Source organism: Athene cunicularia (assembly GCF_003259725.1).
Source record: "Athene cunicularia isolate RWA chromosome 6 unlocalized genomic scaffold, athCun1 chr6_part1, whole genome shotgun sequence".
Taxonomy (NCBI): Eukaryota; Metazoa; Chordata; class Aves; order Strigiformes; family Strigidae; genus Athene; species Athene cunicularia.
Window position 1 is genome coordinate 11,576,895 of NW_020799105.1, and position 20,578 is coordinate 11,597,472.

General features: G+C 50.4%; 2 protein-coding genes across 5 annotated transcripts; one reads left to right on the plus strand and one right to left on the minus strand.

Annotated features, from left to right (window-relative positions):
• Positions 1 to 1,236: 1,236 nt before the first annotated feature.
• On the minus strand, positions 1,237 to 8,513 carry DPCD (deleted in primary ciliary dyskinesia homolog (mouse)). The gene is made up of 5 exons (XM_026851259.1): positions 8,277 to 8,513; positions 7,492 to 7,616; positions 6,543 to 6,676; positions 2,549 to 2,651; positions 1,237 to 1,439 (listed from the first exon to the last, which is right to left on the minus strand). The coding sequence occupies exons 1-5, from the start codon at positions 8,314 to 8,316 to the stop codon at positions 1,335 to 1,337; spliced, it is 507 nt and encodes a 168-aa protein (XP_026707060.1). The 5' UTR covers positions 8,317 to 8,513; the 3' UTR covers positions 1,237 to 1,334.
• Positions 8,514 to 8,527: 14 nt separating this feature from the next.
• POLL (DNA polymerase lambda) lies at positions 8,528 to 20,250 on the plus strand. 4 transcript variants are annotated; one of them, XM_026851264.1, is made up of 11 exons: positions 8,528 to 9,206; positions 9,476 to 9,773; positions 10,426 to 10,612; positions 11,254 to 11,260; positions 13,138 to 13,208; positions 13,357 to 13,371; positions 13,633 to 13,956; positions 14,575 to 14,748; positions 15,690 to 15,818; positions 17,831 to 17,999; positions 18,360 to 20,250. In XM_026851264.1, exons 1-11 carry the CDS (start codon positions 9,092 to 9,094, stop codon positions 18,722 to 18,724), a joined length of 1,854 nt encoding a protein of 617 aa, XP_026707065.1. In that variant the 5' UTR covers positions 8,528 to 9,091; the 3' UTR covers positions 18,725 to 20,250. The 4 variants fall into 4 exon arrangements, with proteins under 4 accessions (XP_026707065.1, XP_026707063.1, XP_026707062.1 ...); XM_026851262.1 differs by lacking the exons at positions 11,254 to 11,260; positions 13,138 to 13,208; positions 13,357 to 13,371 and having other exon boundaries at positions 8,947 to 9,206; positions 9,479 to 9,773; positions 13,621 to 13,956; XM_026851261.1 differs by lacking the exons at positions 11,254 to 11,260; positions 13,138 to 13,208; positions 13,357 to 13,371 and having other exon boundaries at positions 8,950 to 9,206; positions 13,621 to 13,956.
• The last annotated feature ends 328 nt before the right edge of the window (positions 20,251 to 20,578 follow it).

Sequence of the window (20,578 nt, forward strand, 5' to 3'; positions counted from 1 at the left end):
GCAGTCTCGCCAGGAAGAGGCTGGGAAGGAACCAGAGTAACTGTAGCATGGGAGAAGGTTCTTTATTGCACCAGGACTTGGGTAAGGTCCAGAGTAGGACAGAGCATGTGAGTTGAACAAGCAAACAGGTGTCACTGCTGCCAGTCCTGCCATTTCTTTTTTGCAGCATGTGTTGGCAGGTCCTGCACACTTGTAGCAGCTTTTCGGTTCTTCCTGGCTGAAGCTGTAGCCCCATGGTGGGTAGAAGGGTGCACTCACATCTTGGGGGACTCTGGGGAATGGGGAAGCTGCAAGTGGGTCTGGTGCAATGGCTCTGGTGAGCTCTGCCAGTCCATGGTGCCCTTGTTGTTTTGGGAGGACTGTGTAGGTGTGTCCTGGGCCCACCCAACAGTGAGGTTCAACTGGGGAATGCCTCCCAGGCTCTAAGGAGTTTCGTGCTTCGAAAGGCAGCCCTTGTCAGGAGGGGAGCTGTGCTGTGGCCAGCTTACTTAAAAGTAGGGTTGGTTTGAGTAGGAGCTGTTCAAATATGAACTGGAATGGAAGGAAGGGCAGATAGCTGTTGCAGGGTAGAGACAATAACTGGTTGGAGGGAAAGTTGCTAAATCAGCGCTGCTGGGGTTGTCCCTATGCATGGGTGCTGTCCACACACTGAGGTTTGTGCTGAGCCATGTCTGTGCCCTCGTGGAAGGGGTGTGCTGCTGCTACTCCTGAGCTGTCCTTCCCCCTGTGCCATGCAAATGAAGGCAGCTGCATTTTGGTTCCTGCACCCTGAACATCATGTTGCTCACAGCTGGCGGTAAGGAAGCAGTTGGGTGTCCTCTTCATCCCTGTTTCATAGGCTGTGCCCATGCACATCTAAGCACTGATACTGTTTGCAGAGATACCAGGGTCACCAGAGCATCCTGTCTGCACAGAAGACCTTGCACAACAGCTTCCAAGCGCCTCCCAGGCAGGTAAGGGGTGTGAGGAGGGGGTTCTCGTTTTCCAGGTTACTGCCTTCAGCAATGGAGGCAGACAGAGAGAGTTCAGCTACCCAGCTTTCATGTCGCTTCTGCTCAGGGAGCATGGGGAGAGGGCTGCTGGCTGTGGATGCAGCGTGCTTCCTTTGCATGCTGCAGCTTCTCACAACTCATGGAAGGATCATAAATGTCTGTGTAAATCAGCAGACTGGGCAGTACAGAGATCGACTGCCTCACAGTCTCCCTGGGCCTGCAACGATTCCTCCAAACGGCTCTATTAACAACAGGACTAACTTTTATTAGAAAAGGCAAAATAAATACCAGGAAGCTGTGACAGAGAGCCACCCCCCACCTCAGCTTCTGAGCAGCCACTGCCTACTGGGTCTTACAGTCGCCCTCCTCATTGTTAGCTGCCTTTATCTTCTTCAGCTCCTTCTGCAGCTGCTCTTCTGCAGCCAGGATCTCCTTCGGCTTCTGGTACTGTAGGACAGAGAGAGACGTCCTTAGTGCTCCTGTTCAGCCTCTGCTCTGAGCTGACCCAGTGGGGTCAGTGCTCCTGGCACAGCTAGGGACCTCCTGCCAAGGGAGGCCTTTCTGTTACCAGCCCCCTCGGAAGCCCCTTGGAGAGGTGGTGCCATGGTGCTAGGGACACTTGCCAATATCTAGAGTGTCTTTTACAGTGCAAGTAAAACTTTCCAGTTGGATGTGGAGTCCTGGCCCCCACCAACCCCTCTGGAATATCCTGGCAAGCTCTGTGATGCAGATCCCTGGTGTGATCACTGGTTGTATGCTCACATATGTTATATATAACGCACATTATTTAAAAGGCAGAGAAGTAAGATTTGCTGTTCCTCTATCTTCCCCTCAGAGCCCCCTTGCCCAGCTGCCGTTTAGTGGTGGATGCAGGTGCTTTTTGGCAGGGGTTTGGCCTTTAGCAAACAGAAGCTCAGGACTCAAGGTGTTCCTCTTGGCCTATTTCCTCTGCACGTGCAGTCCCAGCTCTGCTGCAAAGTTTCCCTCGGAGGGGATGCTCTCTGGGTAGCTGACTTCCACTTTTAAGAGGAGTACCTGCTGCTCTAAAGCATCCGTCTGCCTCTGTCTGCTTCTTGCAACAACAAGGAAGTGCCCATTCTGCTAGTCTCTCACTTCCATCATGTGCTTGGAAGTGTGTCCTCTCCAACACAAAGCAGCAGGTGACTTTAAAATTTTGTTCAAGACTGTGAGGCCTCTTAAGTGCAGCAGGTCCTTGGACTCAACACAAGAGAAACTTGCTGTCACAAGAGTAGAGGCTTACTCAGGCTTGAGGGGAGGGGATACATGGAAAACAGGGCATGACAGACACTCTTCCACCTGCAAGTCACCTTGAGCAGCAAGCAGGGCCCCTCCTGTGGCCTGGGCTGTCCTGGCTAGTGTCAGCATGCCCAGTGTAATCTGAAACTCCCACTGACTGTGTGACAGAGAAGGGGGCTCATCAGTGACCCTCAGCAGATCTCCCTGCTCTGCCTCATTTCCCCACGTGTAAGAATTTTAACTTCTTTGTGGACATAAAGAGAAGGGCAAAGTGCTGTTCTGCGTGGCTAAAACCTCACCGTGATTATCAGGGTGTTGTTGGCATGGGTGAAGCTCAGGGCAGCTGCATCCAAGGGGAGCTGGTATCGGTCCAGGTCAGGAATAGAGAACTTCTTGTAGTACCTACAAATGAGAGAAGAGACAAAAATGAGGAAGGTGGGGTACCTATTCCCCTGCTAGCAGTGCTGAGCTATGGAGTGCTGTTCTACAAGGTGTAGATGCAGTCAGTAAACCTCTCAGGGTTGGCAGGAGGACCCTATGACATGTGTGCCTGCTGGTGCATCCAGGCTGACAGGAGCACTAGAAACAAACTAGAAACAAAGTCCTGAAGGGCTTTGGTGTGTGAGAGCAGTCTTGTTCTCTCCAGCTTGCCCTTGAGTAGTGCCAGACATGGTTAGGGACAGACTACTCAGTCCTAACAAGAGGTGTCCTTTGTCTTTGTCCCTACAAATGGCCTCTCCTTCCCACTGAGTACCAGAAGCTCTCATTAACTCTTGGCAAAACAGCTGTCAAAGCCCTGGTGCCTTGTTACTTAACTTTCCTGAGTGATGCAGCATTTTGTGTTGCAATCCTTCCTAAATCCATCTTTTTTGGCCTCTTGCTGTGCTTCCTAGAAAACTTCCTGCTTCAGTGGCACAGGGGTGCTCAGGTGTGCCCCTGGGCACAGAGCTCCGGGTGTAGGTGCACACCGTCACCTGAGCCTCTGTTCTGCAGTGTGTGGCTGTGGTTCTCCTCTGCACTCCCAGCTCCCCTAGTTGTTCTTTCCCTGGTCTCTATCCCAGTCTCCTGATCACCTCTCACACCCAAGCAGAGGACAGAGAGGTTTTTGCCAGCTCCCTATCCAGCCTGTCTCTCTCCACCAACCAAACCTTGGGCTCTGCTCAGTAGGAAGAAAAGGGGATATGTCTCAAAACTGGAGGGGTTATAAGCTGTCTAGGCAGCTAAGAGATTTCCTAAGACGTTGGGACCAGAACCTTGTAGGCCTGTGTCTGCGTTTGCCTGAGACCTTTCTTGCTTGGCATGGCTTGCCCTGCATCTGCTGCTTCTCTCCGGCTGCACCAAATACACTAGTTGGTCCCGTGCCCATGTAGAGGCATAGCTGAGTTCTTAATCTGTTCCAGCACTCTCGTGGGCAACTCCCTCCAAGGAACTGGCCTGTAGCTGGTACTGAAGTGCCCAGAGCAGGAATAGGCAGTGGCTGCTGTCATGCTATGAGGGGTTCTTCTCCATTCAGCTGGCTGCGTGTGAGGCTTGGCCTCTCTAGCTACCTCTGCCCAAATTGCAGTTTATTTTCCAAGTCACGGTGAAAACAGCTACAAAGGGCAAATGGCTCTCCTGGTGCAGTGAGAGGAATGTACGCAGCTTGTTACCGCAGGGCTCAAACCGTTCTGTGTTGTCACTGCTGTCGGTATTTGGAAAAGGTGGCAGACATGGATAATAAGGGAGATGTCAAAGGTTAAACAGCAGAGATTAGATGAACACAAAGACATGTTAAGGAAGTGTTAACTTCTTACCGACAAAAAAAAAAAAAAAAAGCAGTACACAGAAAAAAAACAGTTTCAAAGGGCCTTGGGAGTCATCAATGAAACAGCAGCATTCTGCTGCCCCAGGACTAAGGAGAAGGGGAAAAGAATGGCTTTGGCTGGCCTCAAACTAAAATCTGTGACAAGATCAAAGGAAACCAGATCTGCCTGGCCACCCCCTCCTCCTCCTAACATTACCGCTGCCTCTCGCTACAATAATTGAATCAGGTTTGGCGTTTGGGGAGGTGGCTTTCTGGGTTTGTTTTTAGAGTTCAGTTTAATGGATTTATTTTACAGCAAGAGTTTTTAAGCAAATCCTACTTGAGCGGCCCTTGCTGTGGCTAGAGGGAACGGGAGTAACTAGGAGTGAAGAGCTCCTGTCTGGGCTGGAGGTAGCTGATGGGCGGTCACCCCTGCTGAGGCAGGCAGATTCTCTGCCCTCGCCTCTCACCCCATGGCCAAGGGCAGTATTGCACTCTGAGCCTGGGTCCTGGCCTGAGATCCACAGTGCGTATGTGGTCACCTCTTATTATTTTCCTACTGGAAACCCACTTTTTGTCAGCCTGTAGGGAAAACTGCTACTGGTATGCTGAGAATTTAGAGCTGAACTACTCAGTAGTGACTTGGCAACCCATCCTGTTGCTTGTGCTTCTGGCTGGCGGTCAGCACAGCTCTGTTGCTCAGAAGCAGTGTGGCTGACTTCCAAGGGCTGGAGAGGCTCCGAGGCTTCCTTTCACTCCCGTAGTGATGTGCACGCTCTCTGTGGACTCCATGCGTTTGTAGCTATCTTGGAATTAGTTGCTGAGTGGTGCCTTTGCCCTGGCCGAGACCCAGGAAAAATGATATAAGATATCCTGGAGCCTGTACTAAGTGTTTTGGTGCTGGTATCTGTCCCTGTTCCCTACTGACAGCAAAGTCATTCTTGTCCCCAATGAGACGACTTGTAACTTTAATTCCAAAAGTTCTTAACTTTCATGTGCAGGCCATGAGCTGCTGTCAGGTCCTTTAACTATCTCTGACACTAGCCTACGAGTGTGTAGGTGCTGGCTGCTTGTGGGGACTCTACCGTTTTCCTGAGAGTGGTACAAAAAAGCTCGAAGTCAGGTAAGGCATGGGTGAAGCCTCAGTGGTACGTTATAACCTTACAGCACCTACACAGGCAAGAAAGTTCCCACATACACAGTATTAGTAGGACTGGAAGTAGATAAGCCTGTCTGCGATAGTATATATGTGGTCAGTCTTAGGCTCATGTACTCCCTTCCTGTCCTAGCTCCATGTGTATTCACATGTGGCTGATGGGAATCTCGTTCATCTTTGCTACACAGGGCTCCCTACTAAAGTGCCACTCTTATGTGAATCCCTCTGTATGCATTTAGGCCAGCATTTTTCTGTATTAGAGCTGTAATTGCTGTTTTCATGGGATAGACTCCGACTTCCTCCTGTCTAGCCTCCCCCTGAGCGTCCAGGTGTGCTCATGTGCAGAGCTCAAATCCCCTTGCCACGGCTTCTCGTGTGGTAAACTTTTGCCTGAATATTTGCGGATTCTGCGATCTGAAAGGCGTTCAGCAGCCAGAGGAGCAGTTCTTTGCCAACAGCACCACCTACAGCCAACTACAAAGAGCAGCTTAAAGAGAGCAGGGGCGGATTGGGAAGCACTGGGCTTGATTTTACCCATGAATCTTATCTTTCTGTGTTCTGTAGCAATGTTGGGGAGGGAAGGCAAGCAGAGAGCAGCCTGCTCAGCTTTCCATCCTGGTGTATTATCTCGGTTTGTAAATAGCTTTCACTTTCTTCCAGTATTCTCCCTTGTTCTCCTAATACTTGCTATTTCTTCCCAATACTACTGTTCATCCTGACTTATCTCACCAAAGCTGTAAATGCTTTGGGCACAGTGTGTGTCTCACGCAGTGAGAGATGCCACATACTGACATAGTATAAGATGATGGGTTTTTTTCTTCCATCTCAATTTTCTTTTGGCAGAATACTGAGGTCCTTCCTTTCCAGATTCAGTCTGCCTTTTTTTCTTGCTACCTCCAGATCATGTCATTGGCGTTGTGACTACAGACAGGTTTACGCAGGGAGATCTGCAGCTCCATGCATGCTGATACAATGACTAGATCAAAGTATCGTGTCAGAGGGAGAAGATGGAATTCTCTAGCTTCAAAAGGTCTGCAAGGCTCTTTATTTTTCTAAGGGAGCAACGTTTCACAGCAGAAGAGAGCAAACATCATGCTACTGGAACTGTGAGGTGAGGTAACTTTGCAAAGGCCAGCTCAGAGCTTGAGGGGTTCTACTGTAAACGTGTCTGTGGCAGCTGGGAGTGGAAATTGGACAGCAGGAGACACACAGCTGCGAGGTGGGGCCCCTCAGCCCTTGCACACTATGGACAGAAGGCAAGAGAGGACAACCCCCCCTGTGCAATCACTAGCCTGCCCACTGTGCCAGCCCACCCCAAGGGACTGTCAGCACTGGCAGTGCTGTCCTTACTGACTTCTTGTTGGTGGTCCGGATGACACAGCACCGCTGCTCCTTCTCCACAGAGACGCTGTAGACTTCCTTGGGGTAGGGCAGGTTACGGATCCGCCACTGGAAGCTGCTCAGGGTATCCTTCCTCATGAAGACAGGCTACATCAAACAAGAACCTTTAGCAAGACCCCTCCAGCTGTCTCCTCTCCTCCTTGCCCCCTTCTTGTACTATCTTGAGAGGGTCCATGTGGGAGTAGCTCTTTTTCTCACTGAACAATTAGGGAGCAACTCAAACTGGCTGAGCAGAACTTTTCTAGAGCTAGTACTGCTCTGCCTTTACCCAGGGACTGCCTGCCCTGCTTGTAGGAGGTTGAAAGTCTTCAGCAAGGGAATCTTGCAGCACAGGGTTACAGGGAAACCAGGCCTATTCCTCACAGGCCACTGAATACTGAGCTCTGCCTACCCTAGGGACCTGCTGGACTCAGTCCTGTCTCTGCCCCAGTCTGCTGTGCAGGGCTGTGCTGTGTTTTAGATCTGTAGAAAAGATGGTGAGAGACTAAAACCTAAGATAGAGGGATGTGAAGATGAAACAGTCTGTGCTAGGTTAATGAGCAGCCTGCTATGCACTACCTGTGTTGTTCTTTCATTGTCATCACCTCTGCTTTCCATCCACTGACTTGTCCTGGCACTGGCCTTCCTTTCAGCCTACTCTTTTGGAAGCCAGAATAGCAACATTGGCCAACACAGCAGAAGCTTCTCTACTTAAGGAAACTACAAATCTCTTGAAGACCCCAAAAGAATCCAAGCTGTTCCATCTTTCTAGCCAGCCCTGCACCTCTGGGATGATTTATAGTAGTGCTGGGCAGGTTAAGGCTGTCTTTTGCGGCTGTGAGTGTTCTGCTGTCTACCAACTACTGCTGTAAGCACAAGACTAGGTTGTTTTAGGTGCAGTCATGCTGCAGACCCTTACATACATTGGAGCTGCTTTCCTTTATGAGCTCTGATTCCAGTGCTCCCAGCAGCGGCGAGGTTGGCTCTCCCACTTCAACCTGCCACTTCCCAGAGCCCCCAAGGGTGTTCTTCTCTCGCCATTTTCTACCTGTGAAAGGGAAAAGAAGGGTTTTCATTATTCTGGTCTTTTAGAAGAACTCCAGCAAATGACTGCCAAAACTGCCCAGCACACTGAGATGATATGAAGATATAAATCTTAATTCCAGTCATTTCCACATTGGTGTGAGTGGATCTGTTAGCTGGCCTATTCTTGAACTCAGAAATTCTGTACTGAATGCCTCTTTTTTACTACTTTGTGCTGAAGCCATGGTGAGGTTGCAACAGGTGCCATGCTGCTGGCGATGCGGTTTTGGATGAGAGCCATAACCAACACCTTGCTTGTTTGTGGTTGGAGAAACCACCAAAAAGCATATTTTACCCCAGCATGTACTACAGATTCAGTTCCTGGCTATGCAAGATGTCAAATCCATTTAGTCTGTCTCAGCTGTTGTGACAGGTGAGCTGCTGGGGAGAGATCCTGGGCTAAAGCAAGGTCTGCTACGCCATGGAAGTCAGAGCGCCCTGGGCCCAAACTGAACCATACAAAATTCAGCTATAGGTATGCTTATCTCCCAGAATATTCAGGGGCGATTTGTTCCTCACCAGGCTCCCTCTCAACACCCCGGCCCTGCAAGTGCAAACCTGCCATGTGTGCCCCAGTTGTGCCCCAACCCACGTCTGCCAGGGGCCCCCTGAGAGCTCCACTTACTCACTAACTGACCACTCTTCATGTCGTACTCTTCGGCCATCTCCTTCCCATCCTCGAACAGGTAGTGGACCTTCCGCTTCCCTAGAGGCAAGGCAAGGGGTGAGGGGAAAGGGGCAGACACCTATACCTAGATGCAGGGCTCTGTCCCGCTGCCCCGGGCCGCGTCCCCCAGCTGGTGGCCTCGGTCCTTTGCTGGGGTCCTGCCCCGGGTGCAGGTCCCCGGGACCGCTCCGTCCCCCCGCCCGGCAAGGTTAGTGATGGTAAAGCTGCAGTTGTAACTGTAGTGGACCTGACTAGTTAATCTTTACAAATTTGCTATTTCCAGCTGAAGCGGTGTTGGGGCTTTTCCTCCTGTGACTGTATGAAACGCTTGGTATTGAGCAGCTGCTATATCTCTTCTTGTTGGTGACTGGATTTCAGCCCTGTCAGGACAGGCATTCCCTCTTTAAGGGAATGTGCTTAAGAAATGTCTGGGAAATAAAGTTGCTTCTGGAGCTCCAAAATTTTAAAGTAGTTCAATACTTTCTATTGTAAGAACCCAGGGTTACTGGTTTCTGAGGTATTCAACCAATGTCTTAAGTTGCTTTTTGATTACTTCTAATTTTTCTGAGCTTGTGGACTGAAGTTCTTTTTTCCAGGTGCCTTCCTCAGGGCAAGCATTTTTGGAAGGCAACAACAAAAAAAACCCAAACCAACAAAGTCAATGAAACAAATAAGTGAATCTAAAGTTGTTGTGATTGTGTAACACTGTTCTAAACAACCTCCCTCTTCCTTACTGTTATTCAGCAGTTGCAGCTAAACTTCCCACCAGGCCTATGGAGCCACGAGGTATTGTCAAAGCCTTTCCCAAGAGGAAGAAGTTGAGAGATGACTCACAGAAAAGCATCCCTCCAAAGATTTCAAAAGAGGAAGGAACAGAAACACCTGAGGGTAAGTCCTGCATGCTCATGATGTGGAATGTAATACTTCTACCCTAGCTTGTTAACTGCAGGTTCCCATTCCCCCAAAGGCTGGAAAGCCTGGCCCCCAAGTGTGTTTTCTGTAGAGGCTGTGTCCAGGTTGCTTTGATGTGTCCAGATGGTGCCCCCAAAGACTGCCTGCCACTGTTGGCGCCATCAAGTCCTACATGAGCTATGTAGCCCAGTTGGTTTGGGACACTGTTACTCTTGCCACTGAGCCCCTGCCTCTCTTTTCCTCAGCAGAGTGGCTGAAACCAGTCACCGCCTACGTGTTGCAAGCTGGCATTGGCCAAGCCAGGGCGGAGATCTTCCACAAGCAGATCGTCCACAATGGGGGTGTTGTACACAACCAGCTCTCCTCGGAAGTGACACACGTCATTGTGGCTGAAGACATGAACTGTGATCGAGCCTTGCGTCTCCTTAAATTAACCAAGCTACCGTCAGGGTTGCAGCTAGTGAAGGCATCCTGGCTAAGTGCTTGCATTAGAGACCAAAAGCTGCTGAGTACTGCCAGCTATGGTGTCTTTATGCCTCGCAGGTATGCAAATACTATGCTGTCTCATTCTCACCTACAGTGTTTCTATCCTAAACTGAACAGTACTAAAATCTGGCCTCTGCTCAAAGTCTCAAACTGCAACTCTTTGCAGCTCCTGTGGACATGACTCAAAGTCACTTTTCCACATACAGACTGTGAAATTTAGTGACTTTGTGACCAGTTGTTGTTCTGTGAGGTAACAAAAATTGTAATAGGGCCCAGAAGTGCTAACAGGAGTCCTGTCACTTGCTACAGGTGCTAAAGGCACCTCTTCATAAACCATCAGTGATAACAAGATTTCTTTTTAAAATGCTGAGGATTAAATGCTGTTTCTTACTTTCAGATGAAAAGCAGAGAGAGAATTGACAAGTAGGCATAAGAGGAAATAAGGAACGGAGCAGCAGGCAGCCACAGTTTAGGATCACAGTTTTGGCAAAGTTTTGGAGAAAGAGTCTAAGAGTGAGATAGGTAGGAGTGGAAGTTGTAGGTCAGCAAGGTAGTTGAAAATGGGGGAACTGAACCAAAACCAGAGTAATTTATCTGTGATCTGAGTGAATACAATTCATATGGGTTGTTTGCTCCATCCCAAAACATGCAGAAGAGTTTCTCAGTCAAACTTCTGGGGGCTGAGAAGTTTTCCTTCTCTTATACTAAGGCATCTGATCCATGGCAGGTACCTGGAGGAAGGAGAACTGCATAAAGAGCAGCAGCAGCAGATCCTGGGCAGTGAAAAGACACAGCTTCCAGCAGAGGAGAGAACAGTGAAACCAAATACTGAAGCACAGGTGGGGGATTCCTTGAAGCGAGGCCTGGGCACCCTTGGACAGCAGCAACTGCCTGAGGTGAGGCTTCCCACAGAGGCCCTTCTCCTTGCGAACAGATCCCGTATGCTGGTTTTCCAGCAGGGATACAATGCCAAACTTTCTCACAAAGGGAAGGTGTTTGGATGTTTCAGTGGGTTGGTGCTGGCAGGCTCAGGCTGTGGACATGGTTACTGCTGCTCTTTGTCCCCCTAGGTGTTAAAAGTAGAAATAACACCCCTTAAATTCTCATCCCCATCAGAACATTTCCAGCTGAAGCAGTCCTGGTGCTCTGATCAGGCCAAGGCTCACTCTGGTGATCATTTTTCCCCTGCATCCTTTTGAGGAATATTCCCTGGCTGAGAGTATCCCCCTTTCAGGAAGCTGTCTCTGGTATTTCATCTCATGTTCTTACCTGAGCCATAGTGACCCATTCTCTACTCCTCAGCAGGCACCCTGTTCAGACACAGGTGCAATGGATCAGGTTGCCACTTGAACGATTGTGGTGATGAACTTAAAATATCAGTGTTGGATTATTAGTGGCCGCTGCTGTGAGTTGGCTTCTCTGACCTGCTGTTAGCTTGCTTTCTTTTCTCTGTACTTTTGCTCAAGTTTGCTAAATTCTTTTGGGGCATTGACATCTTTCAAATCTATCTGTAGCAAAGTTACCCCTGACCTCTTAGAGCAGCAGCTGCCTTGTAATGCTGGCATGTTTTCTAACACAGTCCCAAATTTTGTTTCACAAAACCCTGTGGTTACTCCCTAACTGGCAGCCCACCGAGGACTCTTTTGTTTTAGGCTTTTTCTCCCCAGACTTACTATCCAGTGTTCTGTAGGCAGAGTTGACTCCTTAACTGCATCACCTTTGCAGTTACCCAATCTTTGCTGTTTCATGTAACTCTGATTTAGTGGTAATTGTAATTAACAGATCTCACACTTAACAGGAGAAAGGATCTTTTGTACTGTTACAGATCCCGTGGTATCTACCCTGCTTCCTGTTCACCTTTACTTTGGGTGGTCAGACAGCTAGAGTCTGAAGCCTTATTGCCTTTTTCTCTTTTAAATCCCCTCAAGCAATGATATTTCCTGTTAGTCTGTGCACAAAAACAATATTTGTAAATGCTTCAGTAAAATCCCTTGTTCCAAGCTTTGGACTATGGGGAAGAGAAGAGAACACAGGAGATATACTTTAAAGACAGTACCATCCACTTTTAAGACCCAGCTACAACAGTAAAGCTGAAGCTGAAATCTCAGAAGTAGCCTCTGTTTAAGCACAGAATCTTTTCTAGCTTGTGTGAATGTTTTTTCTCTAGGAGATGATGAGTGTGCCAGTGTTTCATACTGAACAGGGGCTGCTCTGGGAGTTTTGCGTTGGGATGTAAACTCCTGTGAGGAAACCCTGTTAGCAGTCAGACTAGCAATGGTTTTGTGACTGGCATCTGGATGCAGCAGTTTTCTGCAAGGTAGCCTTTACAAGTAGTGCCAATTACTCACTGCCTGAACCCTGGGGCTGTTACCCCAGGCTGCCTGCGTCCCTCTCAAGTGGCGTGTTGCCTCAGCTACTGGGCTTCAGCTGCCATCCTGGCTCCTGTGCTGTGCTCTAGACAAACCATGCCTGTCTCAGTCTCACCCAGCTCTAGCAAATCAGCTGCTGTAGGATCCTGGAGTATCTTAGAAGCCAATGGGACTCGTTTTTTTGCACATATGGTTGTAGAGTCCATCAGCTTTGTTGGCAAAGAGTAGAGAGTCAGGGGTTTATTGCTGTTTCACCTGTATGACACTGCCGGCCAAGAGGGTGGGAATTGCATGCCCCAGCTGCAGAGTTCTTTGCATTGCGGTTGGGTAATGTGGTCCTTAAATGCTTTTTAGGGACTGAGTGCTCTAAACATTCTGAGGCTTTGCTGCCCTTAGAGGGATCAGTGTCTTAAGGGAGCTGCATTTCAAGGTGAATAAAACTGCTTTAGTCTATCAAATCCTCAGTCTGACCCAGTTTTCAGAGTTATAAAACAAGATTACAAAAGGGAACCATCCTGCCTCTTCTGCCTAAATACTTCAGCTTTGTGCAGGAATTGTATGTTCAGACCTCCTTAGCCAGCAGAATCAGAGGTTGTAAGATATGGTTTTGACTTAGGCTGACACTGGAGAAACTCGTAACAGACTTGTGTGCTTGTGTGCTGCATGTAGCTGCTGGACTGATCCCAAACAGCCCTGTGCCATTCAGGGTTACTTCCAGAGCAGAGAAGCTCTTGGATCTTTGTCGACTCCTGTGTTTATACGTAAGGAGAGAGGGGGACCTCAGTGAGCAAAGCAATCTACAAAGCCTCTGTGCAACTTCCCACTTCTATCCCCCTTTGTTCGTTACCTGAAGCCAAGGCTCATTGTTTCTTAAGTCTACACAGAGGCATCCTAATGCTGAGGGTATCAGCAAATGTATACATTGGTTCTTTCTTCTGTCACTGAGGAATGTGGAGTCCTTTGTGTCATTCCTTCCTCCCCCTTTTCTCTTGCAGATAGCCATGGGGAAAATGGGGGGTTGTAATTTACTACCCTGTTAAGATTTTGTTCAGTGCCTATCTCCTGTCATCTGTATCATGGGGTGGAAGGTGCAGAGTCTGAATGTGAGAGCTCTGGCTATGCAGTCACCAGACCAGGAAAAGGTTTCCCAGTGGGAGGAGGGAGTCAGGATCTCCCCCAGCCAGGGGTTTCAGCATTGTCATACCATGCTGCTGGCAGCAGTTGCTTGGTGTCTTACCTCAGTTAGGTCTCGGGGGCTTGGTGTGTGCTAGGATCACAGGTCGACAGCAGTCTCTACTCTCCTGTGCTTTGTGAGATGTACATGTAGCTTCAAGGAGTGCATGTGTAGCTTGAGATGTGAAGAGCTATGATGTGCATATAACCAACTGCTTCTAGAGATGGCAGTTTGAGCACTGCATGCCCTGGAGTTTGGTTAGTGCTCTGAATTCCTACTCTAGGGAGCAGCCTGTGCCAAGGGGACATATGTGAGGCATGCACTTATTCTCACATGGCTGCTTTTCTACTTCTCCCTAAAGAAATACTCTGAGAAATACTCTGATGATGAAGACAGCGAAGGAGAAGATGCTAGTGTCACCCAGGGAGATCTGGAAGCATTGATTTCTGGCCGCTACCCTGTGAAATCATCAGAGGAAACCAGTGACAGCTCTTCTGCAATGGCACAGCCTGCCAGCAAGTGGGTTTGTGCCCAGTCCTCCAACAGCAAGAAGGAGAATCACAACCAGTGCATCACAGAGAAGCTGGAAGTGCTGGCAAAGGCCTACTCTGTCCAAGGGGACAAGTGGAGAGCTCTGGGCTACTCCAAAGCCATCAATGCGCTCAAGAGCTACCACAAACCAGTCACCTCCTACCAGGTAAAACACATTCCCAGGGTGGTGGAGCAGGGAGATAGGTGCAGCATCCTAGCTCTGTTATGAGTCAGATCCCTTCTTCTTTCTGTACATAGAATAGCTTATCTTCAGGCCTTGGGAATTCCTTCCTGTGTGGTGACTTCCATGATGGAAGTTGCGTAGCAAGTGCAAGGTGGGATTCATTGACCACCTGCAGTGTTTTCAGAACAGCAGAAAAGTGGTGTCCGAGCCTTTTGAAGGCCAGGTCTGAGTACTCATGAAGTAAATGCCTTGCCCAGGCACAATGCAGGGACATTTTCACCTTATTCTCAAGCATCAGCAACTGGCCACCATCCAGGATAATATATAAAACTAACTGGTTAGATAAAATTAACTTGACTGTGACAGTACAGCCATTCAGTGTGTGAGTGTTTCAGCCCTGTTCTGCATGCTTGGCCTTTTCCACTGGGTGCTGAATCATGGATGGAGCCTATGTAAGCCTGGGCTAGAGAGGAGGCCATTGAGCAGAATTAGTCCTGCCGCTTACTGATCAAAATGACTGACCAGGCTCTGAGTGGGTAGCCACTCCCCAGCTTGCCCATGATCTTCACTTTTCCAGTAGCGGCTCTGGTTTCTTGCTAGGAAGCCTGTAAAATCCCTGGGATTGGGAAGCGGATGGCGGAGAAGATTCTGGAGATCTTGGAGAGTGGGCACCTACGCAAGCTGGATCACATCAGTGAGAGTGTGCCTGTGCTGGAGTTGTTTTCCAACATCTGGGGAGCAGGGGTCAAGACAGCTCAGATGTGGTATCAGCAGGTGAGTTTAGTGCCTTACACAACAGGTTTTCAGACTACAGTTTGAAAACTGCTGCTGAGTGTAGGAGAATTAATTTCACAAATATCTTCCAGTTGCCAATATCCACAGATGGAATTTGAATCTGGTTTTATAGGAGGAGCTGCAAGACTGGGTCCCGTTGTGGGTGTGTTTGGGAATAATGGAGTGCACCCGACTGAGACTTGCATTTGGGTGGGGGTAGAGGGCAAAGATGGGGAGTGGGGGACATGCTGCCTCTTCTGTTGGCATCATTGCTTGGAGCTCATCTCAGACTGCTCATGGAAACACTGCTAAGAACCAGGCTTGAACCAGGACATCCTGGCCATGAAGGCTCCTGATGCAGTTGCTGGCCTTTTGCCCTGGCTGGCTCTGATAGCTGTCAGAGCAGCCGTCCATCTTGTCTGGAAGTTGTAAAAATTAGGTTGAAGTAACTGTGCCAACTGGAGCAACCCAGCCACTGGGTGGGTTCCTTCTTTAAAAATAGTTTGTCTCCTGAGCACAGAGTGAATGAAGCCTGTTTTCCTAGAGTGTTTGGTTTGTGACTCTATTCTTGGCTGTCTTAAAAATATGGTTGTGTTCATGCTGTAGGCTTTACCTCACTGGGATATTCTACATGTTCCTTTACTTGCATTACTTGTTTTCCTTCAGCTGTAGGAACACAGTGCCTTAAGAACAGTAGCCTTCTGTCAAGTTTAGTTAAGATTCACAGTCACTGTGGGGTGGAGATTAGAGGTGTGTGTGGGTAGTGGGATTGCCTAAATCCCTTCTTTTAGGAATCAGGCCTTAAGTGAGCTCTACATGTGATCTCAGAAGCTGTGACTGGCCTGGACTTGAGACAGGTTAAATACAATCTCCCCAAATCTTGGTATTTGAAGAGGAAAGTCTCAGTAGATGCTTGAATGTCATCACATGGTCTGCACTAGGGTTTCCGGACGTTGGATGATATCCGCACCAAGGCAACTCTCACCAGCCAGCAAGCTGTGGGGTTGAAGCACTACACGGATTTCCTGGAGCGCATGCCTCGGGAGGAAGCCGCGGAAATAGAACAGACCGTGAGTAGCTCAGCCCCAGGCCCTCAGAGGGGAGTACCTGCTGGGACCTGACGGGAGGGTGCATGCTCTAGAAATGTCCCTTGCTGTTATAGCTGAGCTCTTCAGCCTCTCCTCTGAGCAGGGTCAGTGCTCGGGGAACCTTTTTTGGGCATGGGCATACAAGGCACCCACTTTGTCCCATAGGGAGTTTCAGTTTCAGTGACTGGTGAGGAGGAGGATACTTCACAGGTATCAGTTCTATGCACTGCTTTGAAAAAGGCTGCATTTGGCATGGTGGGACGAACAGGTTCCTGCCTCTCATCTTCCCTGAGATGTCTCCTTTCATCCGAGGCCCCTGAGTTGTCTCCCTGGTGCTGCTTCTCCAAAGGAAGCTGTGGGCTGGTTGTTGGGAGTACAGAGCATGGATATCCTTGCTGAAAGCAAAGGGGTCCAGGCTGCACATGGGTGCTGCCTGCTCTGGTATGCCATGGCACTCCAGGATTATGGGGTGCTAAGGCAGTGTACCCTAATGTGAGCAGAGAGCTTGGGGGACACACTGTCATTGCTACCCCTGTGCTCTCTGATCACCATGGAAGCAGCAGCCAGCGTGACCCTGTCACTCGGCCACAGGGCCTGGCCACGAAGAATACACTTCTGCCAGGCTCCTGCTGGGGTGTCAGTCCTGCGTGCTGGATTAGCCATTTCGGTGGTGAGTGGTCCCTTTCCCAGGCAGGCTGGGTCGAGGAGCTGGCTCTTGGGGGTGGGTCTATTGTTATCTTGATGGGATTACTGTGCTCCCCTCCATACACACGCACACACCTCTGATCCAGGCCCAGGAGAGAGAATGAGGGATTAGTCACTGTCTGTGCTGCCTGTCACAGTGAGATCTGAGGAGCTTTTAGGCTCTCGGGTGGGGCTGGGAGTTTTCCAGAAATCTTCATTTAAAGCCAGAAGGGGGGCAAGGACACCAGAGGAGGGCTTGCTCCGCATGAGAAAGGCTTGTGGCTTCTTGGAGCACCTCTGGGGCAAAGGTTAATGGGTTTATCTCTTGCTAATGAAGGATGATCACCAAGAGTGACAAGGGGCTGTGGGCATGGACACTGCCTTCCTGAACCCCAGCCTCTGTGATGGCCTCGTCACTGGGAATTGCTGAGCCCCTAATTATTTGCTGCCAGCAGGGTGATTGGCACAATCAGACCAGGAATACTTTACTCCTGTCCAAGGACTTGGGAGCCTTTCTTAAGCATTTAATGAATGAAGCCATCAGAATTAGCACTGTCTGCACAAAACAGGAGCTGGGGTCCAGCCTGGAGTTGGCTGCTTTAGGGGATGTTCTGATTATATGTGTCTGACTGCTGGGAGCAGCATGTTGGCATCCATTCGCTCTAAAGTACTGGGGCATTTGTGTTTTTCCTGGGTCAGGAAGCCTGGCTCTTCTGCAAAGGCAGAGCTGGCAGGAGTGGACTCCAAGGGACACTTGCAGATTTTCTGCTGCCTTGGGTCCTGCTGGAGAGACTCCCCGTGGGCCCATCTCTGCTTCTGAAGCAGGACCTGTACCATCTTGTGTTGAATTGATTCTCTCTGTGGGCAGGGCTGGCGAGCTTTGCCCTCCTGGCCCACAGGAGAGCTGAAAATCCTCTCCTGCTGTCTTAGAAACCAAAGGCTCTGTCAAGCTGTGCCATACTTTGACTCCTCAGCATTGTTGCAGCTTCCTGCTTGTCCCAACCCAACTTCAGCCCAGTGCCCCCAAGAGCTGATGGCTGATGGTAGTGCCGTGGTAGATCACTATTGTGTGGCAATGTGCTGTGCACCTGCAGGGCTGAGTGGACCCCACCCTGGCTGACGTGGCTACTGACAGCAGGCCAGCCTCCTTGGTGGGGCAGCTTGCCATGCCTGCCAAGTGTCTGCTCTGTGTGGAGACCCTGGAGATGCAGGACAGGCCACAGGGCAGGCACAGGATCCTTTGCTGCCTTGATGGAAAGGGCATGAAGAGACTGGTCTCTGACTCCTCATCCCTCTTTCTCTTCTTGGAGGTCAGACAAGCTGCCCTGGCCCTGAAGCCTGGCCTTGTGTGTGTGGCATGTGGCTCCTACCGTCGGGGGAAACCCACCTGTGGAGACGTGGATGTACTGGTCACTCACCCAGATGGGCAGTCTCACCGCGGGGTGTTCAGCAAGCTGCTTGACAGCCTTCACAGGAGCGGTAAGAGGGCTGGGGTCTGGCACACAGTGCTTGAAGCTGTTCTTAGGATGGCCAAGCTGAGGGGTCAGTGAAGTGAATGACATTCGTTGAAGGGCAGGTGATCGCTTTTCCCAAGAACAGGACTTCTTGTAAGTCCTTAAGAGTACTGCCCTCGATCCTGGCCCTGCTCCATGGCAGCTCCACAGCTAGTGCTAAGGACTGTTGATGCAGCTCAGCATGGCTTCTGCTGTCTGCATGAGCCTGGGTTGTCTTCGGGGTCCCACAGCACATTAAGATACACCTCAGCTGCTGTCTGGACAGTGGGGAGTTTGGGGTGGAGGTGTCAGTCTCTACCTTTCTCTGCCACTCCTCTCTCCCCAGGTTTCCTTACGGATGACCTGGTGAGTCAGGAGGACAATGGTGATCAAAAGAAGTACCTGGGGGTGTGTCGCCTCCCCGGGCCAGCGCAGCGTCACCGCCGGCTTGACATCATCGTGGTGCCTTACAGTGAGTTTGCCTGTGCCCTGCTCTACTTCACCGGCTCGGCTCACTTCAACCGCTCCATGCGGGCCCTGGCCAAGACCAAGGGCATGAGCCTATCAGAGCATGCCCTCAGCTCGGCCGTGGTGAGAGGCCCTGGAGGCATCAAGGTGGCATCTGGTCATACTCTGCCCACTCCCACTGAGAGAGATGTCTTCATTCAGCTGGGGCTGCCTTACCGGGAGCCCTCGGAACGGGACTGGTGACGCCTGGTTGTCACCCAGCACCCTGGGCCTGCTGCTGTGCTGCTGTTTTGAAGGGTGCTGGTTTTCCCTGTGCTGCTCTGTGGTGACTGCAGACTGAGAAACATCCCAGAAAACTGGGGTTCCTTTTAAGCACAGGGCCCTGCTGCTGGTAGAACTGTGTGGCTTCACTCAGCAGAGGCTGTGGGCTGAAACCACACTGGAAGCGCTGTCTGATGGCACAGGCAGCATCTGGCTACCAAAAGGGCTTGCTGCCCATCAGCTACCCTGGCCCTGCTCTCCCTGGGGAAGCTTCAGAAATCTGGGCTGTGGAGCTTTGAGATCCAGCCCTCCCAGTGCTTGGGAACAGGGGAAGTGGGATGCATCTTCCTCTGTCTGAGCACAGACACCCCAAAATCTATGTCCTGAGCTATGTATTGAAGGCTTGGCCCTGTAACAGGCTTTCCCCCTTTTCACTACTGCTGGCAGCTGCTACTGTGGGAATCATGAAGCATCCTGCTGTGCTGCTGCTGTGTCCTTCCTCCATCTGAGCTGACTTGTGTCCTCTGGTGGGTCTCATTGCACAGGGCCGGGTTGCTGCAACAGCCGCCAGCTTCCCCTGGTGCCAGGGAAGCCTTGAAGGAGGCGCAGGGGACCTGATGTGCTGTGCCAGCTTTCTCTCAGCCTGTTGTGTGCCAAGGATCCTCCAGTGCAGAGAGCTGGATGGCCCTGGCCTGGCCCCAAGGGTTCCTTTCCTCAGTGCAGGAGAGGAGTGGGCCTCACAGCTCTGGGAGCTGTGCTTGTGAAGGGTTTGAATGTAACGGCACTGAATGTAACCCAGCAGGGCTGTGTGCTTGTGCATAGGAGGCACGGAGGTAGAGAAACATGAAGAGATAGTTCTAATCTGGGAGAAGCAAAGCTTTCTGATTTTGTCTGTGTGGAAGCCATGGAGTCATTTTGGTCTTTGATCAGAGAAAGAGTGTGTGTGTTTGTGTATGTGTGTACATGTGGCTGGCCCTGTCAGTTCCATGGGAGTGAATTTTATTTCTCAGGAAACCTCAACTATTTTATATTCTGGAGATGAATTTCCCAGAGACTATCAGTGCTCTGTCTCTGTTATGGGTATTGCAGCGGTTCCTCCTGGCAGAGGTGCTGCTCTGCGGCATTGCCTGCCAGCAACGCCGTGCTGGGAGTTTCTGTGCCAGGACCCCGGGGCTGCCTCTGGCTGCTCTCTGAGCCTGGCTTGGCCTCCTGCTCCCTTGTCTTGTGCGGGACCCAGCCACCCCCTCTCTCCACTCTGCCGTGTCTTTGTCACACGTTTGCTGCTAGGGCGGGCATGAGGACATTAAACCTGTTGGGTTTGCACAGTTTCTTGCTGCATTGTCAGCTGTGGCTGCTGGGTACCAGCAGTGGGGCTGGGGTGGTTGCTGGGGAGGCCTTGACCCCAGCAGTGTCATTTGTCAGCCCAGCCTTTCTACTGAACACTTATGGAAATTAATGTCTTCTGCCATGTCTTGGTGCTTTGAAATTTGAAGTATAATAAATTAATCCTCCTCTTTTTTTTTTTTTTTTCCTTGGCATCTCTGTCTTTTTGTTCTCTGCCCCCTGCAACTGTTGGGACTCTTCCCTCTGGCTGGCCAGGAGCCCCTCCTGTGCTGGTTCGTTTCCCTGTTTCCAGTGCAAGCAGGGAGAAGGCAGTGGAGACTTCATGCTATTGGATCACCACTTCTGGCTCTCGGGGCAGGGAGTTGCTGGCCACCATCCTCCCATGGCAGAGTGGGACCTGGCTCATGCTGGCCACGTGGCTGAGTTGGGGCTGGCCATGCCTAGAGAAAAAGGAGCAATTCCGAGCTCTGAGCCTTGGGCTGAGCTCTCACT

What these genes read in the sequence shown, in the direction of transcription:
- DPCD (XM_026851259.1), bottom strand. Translation starts at nt 8,316, where the DNA reads ATGGCCGAAGAGTACGACATGAAGAGTGGTCAGTTAGTGA. An exon ending in GAAGAGTGGTCAGTTAGTGA is followed by an intron (nt 7,617 to 8,276) that starts GTAAGTGGAGCT and finishes TCCCTTTCACAG; the next exon opens with GTAGAAAATGGCGAGAGAAG. An exon ending in ACAACACCCTGATAATCACG is followed by an intron (nt 1,440 to 2,548) that starts GTGAGGTTTTAG and finishes TCTGTCCTACAG; the next exon opens with TACCAGAAGCCGAAGGAGAT.
- POLL (XM_026851264.1), top strand. Translation starts at nt 9,092, where the DNA reads ATGGAGCCACGAGGTATTGTCAAAGCCTTTCCCAAGAGGAAGAAGTTG. An exon ending in AACCAGTCACCTCCTACCAG is followed by an intron (nt 13,957 to 14,574) that starts GTAAAACACATT and finishes GTTTCTTGCTAG; the next exon opens with GAAGCCTGTAAAATCCCTGG. An exon ending in CTCAGATGTGGTATCAGCAG is followed by an intron (nt 14,749 to 15,689) that starts GTGAGTTTAGTG and finishes GGTCTGCACTAG; the next exon opens with GGTTTCCGGACGTTGGATGA.